Genomic DNA, 17,079 nt, shown 5'->3' with positions numbered 1-17,079 from the left:
GAGGTTTGAATACTTCGGTTATCAATTTTTAAGGGGTTTGTTACTTGTGACAACCAAAATGTTTGTATGAAAGGACTTTTGAAGGTTTAGAAACTATACTTGCAACGAGGATTATCCGCAAATTTCTAGACCACGCAAAAGTTCCTCTCATCAAGGCTCATAAGGGAGGCACAACACTATACTCTAGTACACGACGTCCTATACAGAAGAGGGATATTAACACCCCTCCTCAAATGCGTCCTAACCTCTGACACAAAGGAAGTCCTGGAGGATGTTCATAGTGGTATGTGTGGTAATCATATGGGAGCTCGGGTACTGTCCAAAAAGGTGATCCGAACCGGCTTCTTCTGGCCGATCCTGTAAAAGGAAGCAGTTGAGTTCATAAAAACATGCCCACCATGCCAGAAGCACGCGAATTTCTATGTAGCTGCACCTGAAGATCTCATCAGCGTCACCTCACGCTGGCCGTTCGTGAAATGGGGACTCGACCTCCTCAGACCTTTCCCCTAAGGATCAGGACAAGTCAAATTCCTCATATTAGGAGTAGACTACTTCACAAAGTGGATTGAGGCAGAGCCCCTAGCCACTGCCACTGTCCAGCAAAGTCGAAGATTCTTATACAGAAACATTGTCACAAGGTTTGGGGTCCCTTACTCCATCCCCACAGACAATGGAACTCAATTCACTGATACGGGTTTCAGAAACCTAGTAGCCGACTTAAAAATCAGACACCAGTTCACCTCAGTGGAACACAATAGGCCAACGGACAGGCTGAGGCAGCAAATAAGGTCATACTGGCCAGGCTGAAACACTGACTACAGAACGCAAAGGGAGCTTGGGCCGAAGAAGCTCCCCCAAGTCCTATGGGCGTATCGAACAACACCACATTCCACCATAGGCGAATCACCTTTCCGACTAGCTTACGGAATGGAGGCAATGATTTCCGTTGAAGTAGACGAAGGATCCCCCAATGTGATCTTCTAAAATGAGGAAATCAACTCCCAAACAAAGAGAGAAGAGCTCGACCTTCTTCCAGAAGTCTGAGAAAGAGCTCGGATTAGGGAGGAAGCCCTGAAGCGTCGAATGGCACTAAGATACAACTGGAAGGTAATCCAACGAAGCTTCGCAACCAACGACCTTATCCTGATCCGAAACGACATAGGAGCAGGCAAGTCGAAAGAAGGAAAGCTAGCTGCAAACTGGAAAGGACCATACCGGGTAGTGGAAGTACTAGGGAAAGGTTACTATAAGGTGTCCAACCTCGAAAGGCGGGAGCTCCCAAGAACCTGGCACGCCTGTAACCTAAGGAGGTACTATAGATAGAAAGCCTTGAACCAAGATGCACTCTTTTTTTCCAACAAAGGGTTTTTTAATGAGGCACCAAGACAAGAGCTAAGGGACGCCTGAGCTACAGGGTAACCAGGCATGTATAGAAATTTTCATCTCTTGGAAATTTATTCTAATAAAAGCAATCATTCTTCAAAAGTTTCCTACCCAGGCGCATTAATTTATGCTCGAAAAAATGCGAAAATCATTGCCCAACCCAATGTGGTCGGCAAGATAAAGCGACGAGGTTCAAATTAATGTGAGAAGTTATAAAAACAACTCGTACAAAGCGGCCTATCAAGGTCGGAGAAAAAAAAAGAGTTACAAAAATAACTTAAAAAGGCCCGACAGAATGAAGTCGGACCACCAAAAGGACAGCTAAAAGGAATAGAAAACACTTCAACCATGCAAAGGTCGGGAAAAAACCCAAAGTCAAAAACACTCAAAGGGCCCCCCAAAAAAAGGTAGAAACACTACCCCTGAAAGTCACTAAAGTAACAGTTGAAAGGTAGTAGTTCGGAGAAGAATGCTACTTAAAAAGCTGACAGAACACGACTAGGGGCCCGAAGCACAAACGCTAACTAAAAAGTCGTCAAGGAACGACTAAAAAGTCAAAGTGGACCAACCAACAAACTCACAGCCAAGCCAACTCGGACTTTACCAAATAAAGGTTATCAAAAGCAGCCAAAAGGCAAAACGCAAATGTCCGGAAAAGCTCAGCCAAGCAATAAAAGGTAAAGGTTTGTTATGAACATTACTTAAGAGAGATTTGCTGAACTATCAAAAACAACCAAAAAGTTCAAAAAGTTAAACATTAAACTTAAAAGTTGCTAGGAGCAACTAAGAGGTAAAAGTGTTTTAACTATGGGCTAGTACAAAACCAAAATATCCATCAAAGACCCACAAATCGGGCCATACCAAAACATAACACAAACAAAGTAAAAGTGTTCATAAGCAAGGTCACAAAGGGTCCAACTTCTCGCTTGTCATTGCATATTGAGGAGGAGGAGGAGGAGGAGGGATAATCGAGATCGGAACTGCCGTGACAACGCCATCTGGCCCATTTAAGATCTCCACATCAGGGTCGGCCTCAGACTGGGCAGCCTCAGCAGAAGGGGTTGGGAAAGCCTTAGCCTGGGGGTTGGGCACCGAGATCTTATCCTCGTCCAGAGCAGGAATGATCTTACCATCAACCACCACATTGTCCATACTAAATAAGGAGAGGTCGAGATCGGGAGCCAAAACCCGGACCTGATCCTTCAGATTCTCATACATAGCAGTCATACCGTTTACCACGTTCCCCTGCAACTCAGCATAATCACCATAAGCCGACTGAAGCTTCTCCTTCACTTCAAGGAGCTCGGCATATGTCCGGGTATGGCTTTCCTTGGCCTTCTTCACCATGTCCTCCAACAAATTAGAAGCAGCCTCAGCTTTAGTAGCTCGGGACTTCTCCTTCTCTAGTGCAAGCTCCAGTCCAACATTCTTCGCTTCCATCTCGGCTCTTAAACCATCAACCCTCTCAAATTCGGCCTTCGCACTCCCCAAGAAGGCACTGGTGGCATTAATCAGAGACTTCTTAAAATCTCTTGCCAAGATGGCATTCAGGTTAAACATCCAGACACAGTTACGAGCCATATACTAAAAGTGGTTGAGGATGGATACGTCGTCAGTAGAAATAAAACCATGAGGTACGATATGCTCCTCAGCCTAGGCCAGACCATCAAACTCCTTGTCATTGATGTCAACCACACCAGACGTCTTCTGCTTCTTAGGAGCAGGCCCAGAGCAAGAAGGGGAGGAAGTAGCGCCCGAGCTCACCACGGGCGGGTCGATAGGAACCAGGCGGATGTTGGGAGTCGGGATGACCTTTCTCGGGCCCTGAGGACCCGAGTCCAGCTTCTTTGGAGGAAGCTAAGAGGAGCTCTCCCCAGCCGCTTTCCTTTGAATATTCTGAGCAGCCACAGTCTTCTTCGTCTTGCGCAAAAACTTCATAAAATCAGATCCTGAAGCCATCTCTGCAAAAGAACCACGAAAACATCATCAAAAGATACAACTAAGAGAAAATAAAGGAACAAGAGGTCGGATACTACCTAACTCGGACCAGAGAAGGCTGGGATCCCCTAAAAACTTCTTCGTGTCTTAGTGAGGAGCTCGACCCCAGTGCTCCTCTAACACACCTACAAAAGCCCGCTCCACCTCGTCTAAACTCTCTAGTGTATACTTGGCCACTACATGGTTCTCTTGCCAACAAAGGGGAAAGGAAGGCTCATCATTCTCATCCAAAAAGAAAGGATGGACCTTATCTATAGCTCGGACTTTAAAGTAAAAGTTGTTAAAATCGTGGAAGGAGTCGTCAAAGATAGCAAAGACCTTCCTACCCTTATTAACTCGAAAAGAGATCCAAGAAGCCTTCTCCTTGGTCGACCCAGGCTTGGTTAAAACAAACAGATACAAAAACAGACTGAGGAAAGGTCGGACACCCAACTCCTGACACAAAAGCTGAAAAATATTCATAAAAGGCCAAGAGTTGGGATGAAGTTGGGTAGAGGCAAGGTTGCACGTCCAAAGGATCTCAGTCTCAAAGTCGGTAAAAGGAAGGGTAATACCTAACTTGGTAAAGCAACAGTCATAATAGAAAAACGGACGCTCTGTCTGACTTAAAGGGGGAAAACTGACCCTCTCCTCAGGATCGGGGGTAACAAGCTCATAATCTTTCTCATCCCTCCTATTCCCGCAAACCCTATGGAACCTCCTAAACTTCTCACGGTATTCCCGATCCGCCACCGTCACACAACACAACACTACAGAATTTAGCCAATCAGCCATACTAGGAGGAACCTTTGTAGACATTTCAACAAGATTCTTATGAGACATATACACTACACCTACAGCAATAAAAAACAAAGAACGTCACTACGAGCAGCTCGGCCAAAGACAAGAAACAAACGGAAAATCCAACAGCAATATCCAAGACAGTAAATGGGAACCCCAGTCTCGCAAACGCTGACACCGCGACACAGAGACACCCTTTGGAGGCAATATAAACACAGGAAAAGCGCAATTCAAAAATACAGAGACCTACAAACCCAATCACCCAGCACTAATAGCAAAAATCAAAACTTTGAAACAGAAGCGAACATGCAATATCACCAGAGGCAAGCACAAAAACGAAAAAAGGAGCTCGCATCACAACAGAAAACCAGATCATTACCAACAAAGAGCGTGAAATGGGAAAAATAAAAAAGTGCCAACCTGGAAGGGAAAGAAGAAAAGCGGAACGATGACGAGCAAACAGCGAGCTGCAAGCGATCCTCACTGAGTGATGGAAACTCTGAAAATCCAAGAAAGAAACAATCTTGGAGCGCAGGGACAACCAGAGGATGAACGAAGGAAAGCCTCTTTCTCTGAGCAAATGAAACAAACGAAAGCAAAAAGTGAAAAATGGAGGAATCCCTAGGATTTTAAATGAAACAAAAAGAGGGAAAATCGAAACGGAAAAATGGGAGTAAAGGCCCAATCAATGAGCCTTAAAAGCGTTCACAGACACCCAAGAGAACTGTCATGCTCGGAACTAGTGTAGCATTAAAAGCAAACGTTTCACATTTAAAAGAAGATCAAAAGGCGCAAAGCCCACCCGAGAAGAATAAAATGCCCGGCCTATTCGGGGCAAGTGTGTTCGACCAAAGGATGTTTGAGCACGACCTATTAAAAAGGTCGAAACTCAAATAGGGATACTGTTCATACCCTGACCCGAGCTTTAGAATCGGGTCGGCAAAAGGTAAAGGGGCCGACCTCAAGGAGGGCCCTCTCACCCCCACTGACCTCTTTCTAAGAGATCGGAAGACCATCAGAAGGCCCAAAGAGGCCCAATACAGCAAGGCCACCTCCCACTAGAAGGCAGATATGATCTCATCAACAAGATATAAGATAAGATAAGGATATTCCCTCCAGAGAAGATCACCAAGCACCACTATAAAGACACTGGAGGCCCCAGGTATAATTCATACGCTAATTCTACAAAAAATCCGCCTAAAACCCTTGCTAACTTAAGCATCGGAGTCTCTTGCAGGTACCACCCCTCAATCCCCCCACGAGGAGCTCGGATAGGCGGCACCTCAACACTGGTAGATTGGAGATCCACATTCAAAGGAAGCCCGGGCCTCACGTCTGGTCTGAACTCAAGGTTTCAGGTAACCCTCGAAACAGATTCGGAAAAACTGTCTTCTTCTGAAGAATAATCCAGAACAACAATTTTCTTTTTTTCTTTCTTCATCTTTCCCTTCTCTTTCTCCTTCAAAAAAACTATCTTCGACACCTTCTTTTCTTTTGTCTTTCTCTCCCGTAATTGTGATCTGTACACAAGTCCCTAAAGCACAAAATTATTTAGTTAGCAGAGTATTTTAGAAGCATCTGAACCGAATTTTCAAGGAAAGTTTTTGTTTAATTTACCATCGTATCAATTGCTTCCTTAGCTATCCACTCGAGCAAAAGACTTCGCGTCTAGTGGGCCACCCACGGTCTCCCGAGAGTCTTAGGTGCATCTAGTCAAGGGAACTTAGATTCATGAAAATATATCATCATCAAAACAAACACACAGCCATCAATGGATTGTTTTTTTCCCAGCTTCCGGGCTTCGATCCCCTTCCTCAAGAAGCTCAGCACATGAGTTGCCCAATCCCATTGTCGGATATTGTCTACACAAAGGGCATGGGGCTTATGGATTGGGGAGGCCGTGCTCACTGTCATCGGCAGCAAGAAGCACTTCTGGATAAAGACGACAAAAGTTCTCTTGAACTTCTTACGGTTCTCCTCCCCCTCAACACTCATATCAAGGACAGACTTTGTCAAAGATGCTAATGTAGCACTTTTGAAGCTGTCAATTATCTGCTTATTTTGCTCATTGAGTTTGTCGTACTAAACTTTCTCAGAAAAATGATTCCTTACAATATTTTAATAGCAACAAATCAGTCAAAAAGGCTCAGTTTCATTTTCTGTACCCAAATAAACCAAAAATAAAGGAACCAAAGAACCAAAATAAGCACAAGTTGAAGGGATATTACCGCCGTGGTTTATTCCCAGCGCATCTACTATCTTGGCAGGTGTTATGTATATTCTGTCATACAGAGTGTCCAAGTATCCATAATAGTCATCATAGCAAGCAATCAATTCTCTCAAGAGCTTGTGAGAGACATTCATTTTCGGGATATGTGCCAGCGCACCGAATCCCATTTCTTCGACAATATCTTTCTTTTGTTGACTCATATTCTTGAACACCCTCGCTATTGCTTTTGTCTGGCATCTGAAATCGTGAGTTTTCTACAAGGTTTTGAAACAATGTGTTATGATATATTTCTAAAACAAAATAGAGTTTATTTGAATGAAAGGCGATAAATATATTTAAATGTGTATATATGCTTACGTTATAGCACGGCTTCTGCTTTTTGGTCACCATCATCTTTTTTATTTTTACTATAAGGACAAAAAAATTTAGTCAATACTTCACTCAATACACCGACAAGCACAAGCATGCATATTTTAATTAAGTGAATGAAAATCACCAACTCCAATGAACCGAACTCCATTCATGTTTGAATAAAATGTGTTAAACATTCAATCAGCAAGAAAAAATATTTCTGTATGCAAAAGAACTCAACTGAACACATAATAATAAAGTGAATGAAAATCACCAAGTCCAATGAACTGAACTCCGATCCATTCATGTTTGAATAAAACGTGTTAACCATTCAATCAGCAAGGAAAATATTTCTGCATGCAAAAGAACTCAACTGAATACATAACAATCAGGTGAATCAAAATCAGCAACTCCAATGAACCGATCTCCATTCATGTTTTGAATAAAACATGATAAACATTCAATCAGCAAGAAAAATATTTCTGCATGCAAGAGAAATCAACTGAATACTTAACAATCAAGTGAAACAAAATCACCAACTCTAATGAACCGATCTCCATTCATGTTTTGAATAAAACGTGATAAACATTCAATCAGCAAGAAAATATTTCTGCATGCAAAAGAAATCAATTGAACACACTAACAATCAAGTGAATCTAAATCACCAACTCCAATGAACCGTACTAAATATCACAGAAAATAACAACACATTTTCATTCGTATGCCCTAGTTACGCAAAAAAAAATATGGAATCAGAATAACTCGATCTACTAAATGAAGCAAATCAATCCACTAAACCTTAAATCTAACTAGGAGAAATGCGAGAATGCGAGATTTTAAATGAACAGTAGTTTTTCTCATACCTTTCGCAGTCTCTGTTCTTGATTTTGTTTGCTTTTTCTTCTTCCTTTCGAAAGCTTGACGTGATTCTGGAGTAGAAGCAATTTTCGCAGAGAACACGAATGAGTTTTGAGAGATTTTGAGAGAGATTTGAACTCCAATAGCGGTTTCAAAGTTGAAGAAGGAACGCTTCATATTCAATGTGCGAATGAATATGCTAACGTTTTAGGGGGTTTGAGCGCATGTGATACACACTTATTTAATGGGATTGGATTTTTTTACTGTTCGGCTAGCTTGGATTGACTTGGATAGAAAATTACATGAATGTGTAGCTCAAGTAGACTTTAATAATGTATGTCGTGGGATAATATACAACAACAACTAAACATGGGTTATTATGGTTATCGAAACCGCTAAGTAACTAATAAGAATGTAGTTAACAACGAATAATATTGTATTAGATTGTATTTCAAGGTCCATTAAACATAAGAAACATTCTAATGTAATTACTTATATTCCACGTCGTTATCGTCATCTCGCAACACCAAACCTCAATGCCGATGTCCTGCTGCCCTACCTCCAGTCGCATCCATTGTTCTACTATGCCACCTCTCATCATTTAAAAAAAAAATATGTTTAAATTATTTTAAAAATTCATTTTAAAAATGACAAAACATCCAAAACTTAATAAAAAAGAGATATATAATAATTTAAAAATTTTAAATTTTAATAAAATGAGACATTAAAAAAATATTTTAAAAAATATTTAAAAAATATTAAAATTATTAAAAAAATCATTTAAATTCCAAAAAAATCATCTAAACTTCAAAAAAAATCTAAAACTAATAAAAAATATTCAAAATTTAAAAAAAAATGTATTTAAAATATAATAAAAAAATTATTCAAAATTAATAAAAAAATCCTCCAAAATTTTGAAAAAATTCATCCAACACTAGTTAAAAGAATAGGAAATGGGGACCAGAGATGGGTTTCATAGGATTAGGATGTTCACCCACATCAAAAAATTATCCATTTGAACTACCTTCGCGCCAATGAACTTTGGCTCTAATGGCATTTCTCCCCCCTCCTCACCTCAAGGTCTAGAATTTGAATGCAATTGAGGAAAAATGTGATAAAATAAGTGAGAAGTGTGTGGATGTGTTATGTACCTAAGATTAAGGTTGTCCAATTCATTAAAATTTATCCAATCTATTGAGGTACTAAAATTGGAAGTTGTCGAATCCACCAACCCAAAAAAAAACACCTTCGCCAATTGATGACTCCATCACCACTTCTCCCACGATATGATGATTAAATTAGAACTGTAGAGTATGGATGCTGGTGGGCGGTGGCCCCTGTGAATTTGTGTTAGATGTTTGCTGAATTAATTTTCTTTCAGTATTTACAATATTTTGATATTTTACTTTTATTCTTTTCTAACTACTTTGCTAAAAACTATCAACTAATTAATGCTTATTTATACCAAATTACATCAAATAATTTAAAGATTAAAAATTTATATTTAAATTTAAAAAGATAAAATTACTCCATTTAAAGATTAATTTTAAATTTTTAAATATTCCTTTAAAAATTAATTAAAAAGATAAAAATTTATTTCTTGGTATTATTGTTATTTAAATACATTAAAAATTACAAATTTAAATTTTAAATTTAAAAACTAAAATAGTCTACTTAGGATTAATTCTGAAAAACCAAAGTATTTTTTAGGGTTAAGTACTGAAATCGTCCCTAAGATCTGGGGTGAAAATCAAAATCATCCCCGACCTTTTTTTGTTATTAAAATCATCCTCAACGTTACAAAACGTTATAAAATCGTTCTTTTCCACTTCAATTTTATTTTTTTTACCATATTACCCTTCATTATTAATAAAAATAATTAAAAATAATATTAAAAAATTAAAATAAACCTCCCCCTCCCCCCACCCCACTCCCCCCTCCCCCCTCCCCCCTCCTGTAACTCCCTCACCCCCCACCCCTCATCCCTCACCCCCTCACACATACAATTTCAACTATATACTATTTCTACCTTCACCCCATTTCACAACGCCATGCCCTCCTCCGACTCCGGCGAAAGCCATCGATCAGCCAAGCCTCACAACACTTCCCTAGCCCCACCGCCGGCCGAGCAAGAGCACCTGCCATGCCCTCCCTGCGACTCTACTAATACCAAGTTCTGCTACTACAACAACTACAAGTTCTCCCAGCCTCGCCACTTCTGCAAGTCCTGCCGCCGCTACTGGACCCACGGCGGCACTCTCCGTGACATCCCCGTCGGCGGTGGAAGCCGTAAAAACGCCAAGTGCTCTCGCACCGTTCCTTCAGCCTCCACCGCCACAACCTCCTCCTCCGCGGGTGCGGCCGTCACCTCGGTTTCTTCTGTGACCCCGCTCACCATGGTTCCCGTGGCCGGGAACAACCACCCCGGAGCACCCGTGCAGTTCGGTGGGAGCTTCACTTCGTTGCTGAGCAACACACAGCAGGGTCCTGGTGGGTTTCTGGCTCTGGGTGGGTTCGGGCTTGGTCTTGGGCCTGGTCTCGAAGATGTTGGATTTGGGATGGGGATGGGGAGAGGCCGTTGGGCTTTCCCGGGCGTGGTGGCGGACGGAGGCAGCATGGGCGGCGGTGTTGCGGGCTTCGATGTTGGGCACACGTGGGGTGAGGGGGAGTGGGGTTACGGGAGTGGGGTGACCGGGAGTGGGGTGAGGGGGTGAGGGAGTGGGTGAGGGGGTGAGGGAGTTACCGGAGGGGGAGGGGTGAGGGTTGAGAGGGGTGGGGGAGTTTATTTTAATTTTTTTAATATTATTTTTAATTATTTTTATTAATAATGAAGGGTAATATGGTAAAAAAAATAAAATTGAAGTAGAAAAGAATGATTTTATAATGTTTTGTAACGTTGAGGATGATTTTAATAACAAAAAAAGGTCGGGGACGATTTTGATTTTCACCCCAGACCTTAGGGACGATTTCAGTACTTAACCCTATTTTTTATGATTATTTTTTTTAATAGAGTTAAAATATTAAAATTTAAATTATATTTTAAAAGACTAAAAAGTTTTTCTGTTAATTGTTCTTGTTACTATTTATATTTTTATTGTATTTTCTGGCATACAATCAAATCAGTAATACAATTAAATTTATCAATCCAAATAATAGTTGAAAAAACAAATAGTAGTTAACAATTTTTCATGAAAATGATATTTTTCTTATCATTTGTATTACTTGAAACAACTAATACACTTGCTATTTAATTATAGAGAAAAAAAAAAGAGAAAGAACACATTATTCAATAAAACTAAAGAATACGGACAAAGTGTTTCAGGTAAGAATTTTTGAGTTGCTCCTTCTTCCTTAGATCAAATCTTTTTTTTTTTTTTTATAGAAATTGATATATTCTCTTTCATGTTAGAAAGATTTTCTTTTTCATCAACTAATTATTAATATTACATCACCATTATTATTAGATGTTTGAATGTTTCCGTTGGCATAGAAATAGAAAACTTTCTTTCTTTATCATGATAAAAATAAAAAATGCAACAACTATCCAATTGCTCACGAGTTTGATTCTTAAAGCGTTTCTTGCTGTTTTAATTGTGTAATTTCTTTTTAAATTTGACATGATATGATATGCATATTAATATTGATGATTTTTATACTTCTATCTTGCTTGATTGGTCATTCTTAATTTATTCCTATAATATTTATCATAATAAATTAGTTATACTAAAAAATAATCAATTATATTTATTATTACAAAATACGAAATTAAATATTGACTCAACATCTAATATTATTTTTCTATAAATTATTATAAGAAATTAACACTCCTGGAAAAATCATGTAAGTAGTGAGACAATATACAACTACAACTAATAATAAAGATGTGTATATATTCACTGTTGTTTTGATGTGGATTTAATTTGTTTATACAGAGTATATATTATTATATTTATTTTGGACTTCAATAGTGTATATCGTGGGATGATATACAACAACTAAACATGAGTTATTATGGTTATAGTTATTGGAGTATTAACAATATATTTAAATTAATATTTTTTTATATATATAAGAAAAAATAATCCTATGGAGGAATGTTTTACTTTACATGTACAGGAATATTTTAACCAAAAATACACCGCTAAGAAAAAGTATAGGGCCAGTAATTTTTGTGTTTTCTCATAAACAATTAACCATTAAAACAAAAGTGACTGATCTCCCACGATTAGATGTAATCTCATACCATTAAAAATACTATTGATAGCCAATTAATGGTTACAAAACCAAAATTACTGCCCCTACCATTTCTCCCCTGCTAATAGTACAGAAATTTTGATGTGATACTAGATAATGCCATGAGCCCATGACCCCATGATGGTCCTCCCTCTTTTTGTACCGATGCTTTCCATTCTGCCCAGCGTCTCTATCTTTCCCAACAATAATATATATCTCACTCCCAGCATGCATGAATTTTGTGAACCACAAAATGCTACCATTAGAATGGGATAAACATAGAAATTGGTTTGATTTAGAAAGCTTGAAAAACATGTGCAAGTTTTGAAGAACTTCGTTTACTACGATATGAAAAGGTATTTGGAGCCAATAATTTAGCTAACAAAATAGTTAATAATTCACAATAAAAAGATACGTCTAAAATTGGAAATAATAAAAATATTTAAAATTTAAATAAAATTAAAATTTAGTATTTAAAATTTAAAATTTAAGATTTGGATTTAAGATTTAGAGTATAAAATTTAGTGTTTAGAGTTTTTTATTTAGAATTTAGAATTTAAAATTCAGTTTAAAATTTAGGATTTAGAATTAAAAATTTAAGAAAATTTGTGGTTGGTGGTGGTCACCAAAGATAGCATATAGTAGCCGGTGGTAGTGATTGTTGAAGGTGGTTAATGGTGATGATCCTGTAGTACTGAGAAAAAATAATAATAATAAATAATTTTGAATGAACAATATCTTTTATTAATTTTTTTAAATTATTAAGTAATGTTGGCTGAATTTTTATTGGTTATTTAACATTATTGCATTATCAAATATATCTTCTGTTTCAATTAAAAATACGATTTGGTCAGGGAATCAACTAATAATTAAATCAATTCTAATTAACTAATTAAAAAATAGATTTTTTTTAAAAAAAATTTCTTTATCATTTTAATTTTTTTAATTTTAAAATCAAAAATAAAAAAACTAACTTATATTATAGTTTTTTTTAGCAAAAATAAAAAGACTCGAACTCATAACTTTTAAGTGAGTTAGGAGAAATTATACCGCTTGAGCTATAACTCGTTAGCAACTTATATTATAGTTGATTCTTAATATTAATTTTCTAAAAATAACGCACAACGCTTTTTATTTAATGAATTAACCAATAACTAAAAGACAGACCCGTCATGCATACAAGGAAAATAACTAAAAAGTAATTTAGTTTATGCAAGTGCAGATAAAGAAGATAAACATAGTAAATTTAGTTCTAAGAGGTAGCTTTGGCGAGAGAGATGAAGTTAAGATCATAACCGAGTGCTGACTTTGTGGCTTCAACCTCAAAAGAATCATAACGGAGAAACATCTCGACCACAAGAAGCCTGGAAACCAACACCACAAAGTCTTTACCGGGACACTGCTTGTTCCTAACACTCGGAGACTCCGTCTCAGGCCCATTCGACCACAAAACATACTTCAGAAGCTTCTCACCTTCTTCACCCAAGAACCTATCCCCAACGAACTCCTCTGCTCTCTCAAATATCTTTGGATCCTTCGTGGCAAACGGTTGAAACCCGAACAGCATTTCCCCTTTCTTCACTTGGAAAGAGTTTTCATGGTTCTCTATAACCATGTCTTGCTTTGCCTTCGCGTACTGAAGCGGCACGGGAGGGTCGATGCGGAAAGTCTCGTACACCACTGACTTCATCAACGGCATTTCTTCCATTGTCGCTATCGTTACCTCTCCGCCGTTGGATTTCACGGCTGATCTTATCTCCTGAGCCAGCCGGGAATGGAGCTCCTTGTTCCCGGGGCCACCGATCCATTTCATCAACGCCGGGAAGAAGATCTTCACACCTCCGAAGGTGTTAAAGCAGGTGGCGAATAAGATGTTATGGCACGCTTCATCCCTGGAGATGCCTTGGCGCTCGGCTTCTTCGAGGACGAAGCCTGCGCTGCCGTAGAAGAAATCATAGAGCCTCTTGTAATCGCTCTTGACGAAGATGGAGGGAAGACGGAACGTGTGAAGAATGGGATCTTCGATGAACTTGGGGAGGCCAAGGGAAAGCTCTGGGCTGAGGTTGAACAGCACCCATTTCTGCACCAGGCTGGGACCGTCGCTTCCGAGGCTCGTGTCTTTGGGATCGGTACCGTAAAAAGCGCGGCAAAGAAACGTAAACGCCGTTTGGTCGTTGCCGGAGAAACTTGCTTTGCCGTTCTTGGAAAGTTCTATGTCCAGGGAATCAAAGAGATCAGTGTAGTTTGAATGGAACTGAGGGATGACGTTGTTGCTTCTGGACTTGAGGAGGAAGAAGATGAGGTTCTTGAGCTTCTCGTGCTTTGGTTCGGAAGGGTCGAGGTAGGAGAGGATGCGGTAGCCTCCGGTGAGATTGGTGGAGGGCATGTAGGTTCCAGTGAAGAGGTCCTTCTTCTCTACTTTGGTAAGGTCGAAGAGAACAGGGAAGCTTTTTCCGTCGAGGAGGACGATGACCTTTGGATCGGAGGCGACGAAGGGGCCAGGTGGCATGTTGGCGCGGAAGATGGTGGAGTTGTACTTTTGTTGGCGGGACCTGAAGAACTCGTTGCGGCCGCCGTCGCTGTAGAAGTACTCAAGGCGGTCCTTGATTGCTCCGAAGAATGGGAGGCCGTAGTCACCGGGAATTATACGAAGAGGAAGCTGCTGCTGCTGCTGCTTGGTGGGTTCCGATGATGGAAATGAAAGCGATTCAGCTTCTGATGATAGTGCTTTCAGTGGAGCTAGCGAGATTGCCTTTGAGGATAATGAAGTGAATTTCAATTCCATTGTTAATTAAATACTATTTCACTCGATCGATGACTCTTGATTTGGGTTTAGTAAATGAAGTGATGATGAATTTCAATGAAGCGATATATTTTTGGGAGGATGAAGTGATGAGTGCGTGTGCTAACCTTGGATTTATATATGTTGGAAAAATATGAGGGTTAGAGAACAGGACAGTAAAAGAATCAAAAATAATTTTTTATTGTGAAATCAAATAGCCGCCACCAAGTAAAATGGCACGAGTACTAGCGCCAGCAATTCTTATATTTTGTAATTATTAATCAGTTATTTATAATATTTTTAATAGTGTGAGATTAAATTTAATAATATGGAATCATTTAATTTTTTTTAAAGATTAAATGCTGGCTAACTTTTAAAAAAGTTGCTACCCTTTAGACTTTCTTTTAGAACTAAAGTATCTCAACAATATAATATATCATCAAAACTCAAAGAATCAACATAAATTCTTTACAAAGTGATGAGTATTTTAAATTAGACAAAAAATAAATAAATAATACAACTAACAAGTTATATCTTAATGTTCATTTGTATACTATAAATAACATACTAAAATTTTATAAAAAAAAAATAAAAAAATTACTAGTTTAATACGTACAAAATTAGACTACCTTTTTTCTTTTTTCTTCTCCTCCTTGATGTCCATCGTCTCTTTCATTTTTTGTGTTTATTTTCTTTCTTTTTCAAAAGTGAAAACACACTCTCTCATGTTATTTCTAGTCACTTCTTTATTATTATTATTTTATTTTAAATTGTAGGCCTCACTTAAGTTGGGAACCCACCAATAAATCTTTCCTTTACCGGCTCAAGTGGGGATAATATGCTGCTCCACCAAGTCCGTCTTTTCTTTGCAGAAATTAAACTTCATTGCAGGTAAACTCTTAGTCATTATATCTGAACACTACAAGAAAAAGGCGCATTTGTAACAAAAAATATTGTTACAAAACGTCAAAATTTTGAAATAAAAGTTTTTTGTAACAAAAAAAGGGTCCATTGCAGTAAATCCCGTTACAAAAAGTTTTTGTAACGAAAAATGGAACTGTTACAATTCAAAACCATATTTTGTAACAATTTTTTTGATGCAAAAAACCAGAAGCTGTTACAAAAGTGGTAACAATTTTTTATCTTGAAGGTATTTTTCGCGACAGCCAATTTTTTTCCTATCAAAAAATTTTGTTACAAAATGTAACATGATTTTGTAACATATTTTTCTTTAGTTACGAAAGCAAATTAATTATTTTGTAACTACTTTTTTTTATTACAAATTACATGCATAATTTACTAAATTATTTTTTAAATTAACTAATATATTAACAATGATAATAAGGAAGTTTACATGTATATAATATGCAAAAACATACATAAGTCAAACAAGATCTTTTTAGCTAAAATTGTCATGAAACAAAATAACATTAGCTACTGAGTACATTGATTAGTTCAACCAAAACATAAAAGTTCTAACATACAAGTTCAACCAAAACATAAAAGTTCTAACATAGATTAGTGTCTCTATGCATCAAAACATTGTTGAGCCCTCAAAGTAGCATATGGTCACCATTTCAGCACTCCTGTAAATAAGAAAAACCGAAACAAAGAAGTTAGAAACAAGATATAACACTAATTATAATTTTTCCACTAAGTTTTATCCAAAATGTTTAGAAAAATTTCGGCAGAACCTCCCCTAAAATTTGGATATTTCCACCGTCCACGGTTCCAACAAACACAACCAATTCGCAACTTATGTCTCAGCCATACCCAACCAAATTTATCAAACCAAATAATAGGACGTTTGTCATTTTTCAACCATGACACAAGTAAAATGTGATAAATAGATCCATATACAAATTAAAGTATACTAATATAAAATGGGAATCATCTACGAAAATGTATTAAAGCCATAAGCAACTTTAGGAGTACCTTTAGGGTCTAGTTTGTTTCATTGTCAAAGCGCGCCATGAGAGAGTTCACAACAGCTTGTTGAGCTTCCAATTGAGCTTTCATTTGAGCTAATTCTTCCTCTTGCCGTGTTCGTTGCTCTTCAAGTTTTTCTTTGAGCACATCTATTTCCTTTGTTAGCTCCTCACGGTCTTGCATTGCCTCTTGAAGTTGTGCTTGAATCCTTAACTTAGACTTTGTAGTCTTTATGCCATAACTTGTACCACTTTTATCACCTCTCACAAGTAGAAAAGCTTCATTTGGAGTGAGAGGATTTTCCAAATCATAGGATTCATCGAGCATAGAGCTAATATCATCCTACACAATCCAATTTGTGATTTGAAAATGGAGATAAAATTTAACTTCCATGTAGTTGAAAGAGGAAAAAGTTAGTAATGTTACATCAATTTGTTTAGCTTTTTCATTGACCCATTCTCCATTACTCTTTTGATGAGTAATTTGCCACAATTCTTGAATGTTAGGCTCGACACCGGTTCTAGGATGGCGCTGC

General features: G+C 38.0%; 1 protein-coding gene and 1 pseudogene across 1 annotated transcript; one reads left to right on the top strand and one right to left on the bottom strand.

Annotated features, from left to right (window-relative positions):
* Positions 1 to 9,651: 9,651 nt before the first annotated feature.
* LOC148554025 (dof zinc finger protein DOF3.4 pseudogene) lies at positions 9,652 to 10,314 on the top strand (annotated as a pseudogene).
* A 2,623-nt stretch (positions 10,315 to 12,937) lies between these two features.
* On the bottom strand, positions 12,938 to 14,812 carry LOC107610169 (allene oxide synthase CYP74A2). Its single transcript, XM_016312263.3, has one exon. The coding sequence runs from the start codon at positions 14,616 to 14,618 to the stop codon at positions 13,086 to 13,088; it is 1,533 nt and encodes a 510-aa protein (XP_016167749.1). The 5' UTR covers positions 14,619 to 14,812; the 3' UTR covers positions 12,938 to 13,085.
* Positions 14,813 to 17,079: the final 2,267 nt, after the last annotated feature.

This window comes from Arachis ipaensis, chromosome B7 (genome assembly GCF_059453495.1).
Source record: "Arachis ipaensis isolate K30076 ecotype BB chromosome B7, ASM5945349v1, whole genome shotgun sequence".
Taxonomy (NCBI): domain Eukaryota; kingdom Viridiplantae; phylum Streptophyta; class Magnoliopsida; order Fabales; family Fabaceae; genus Arachis; species Arachis ipaensis.
The sequence above is the reverse complement of the archived record's forward strand: the minus strand, read 5'-3'. Positions and strand labels throughout refer to the sequence as shown.

Excerpts from the sequence above, each read along its gene's own strand:
- LOC107610169 (XM_016312263.3), bottom strand. The coding sequence starts at position 14,618 with ATGGAATTGAAATTCACTTCATTATCCTCAAAGGCAATCTCGCTAGCT.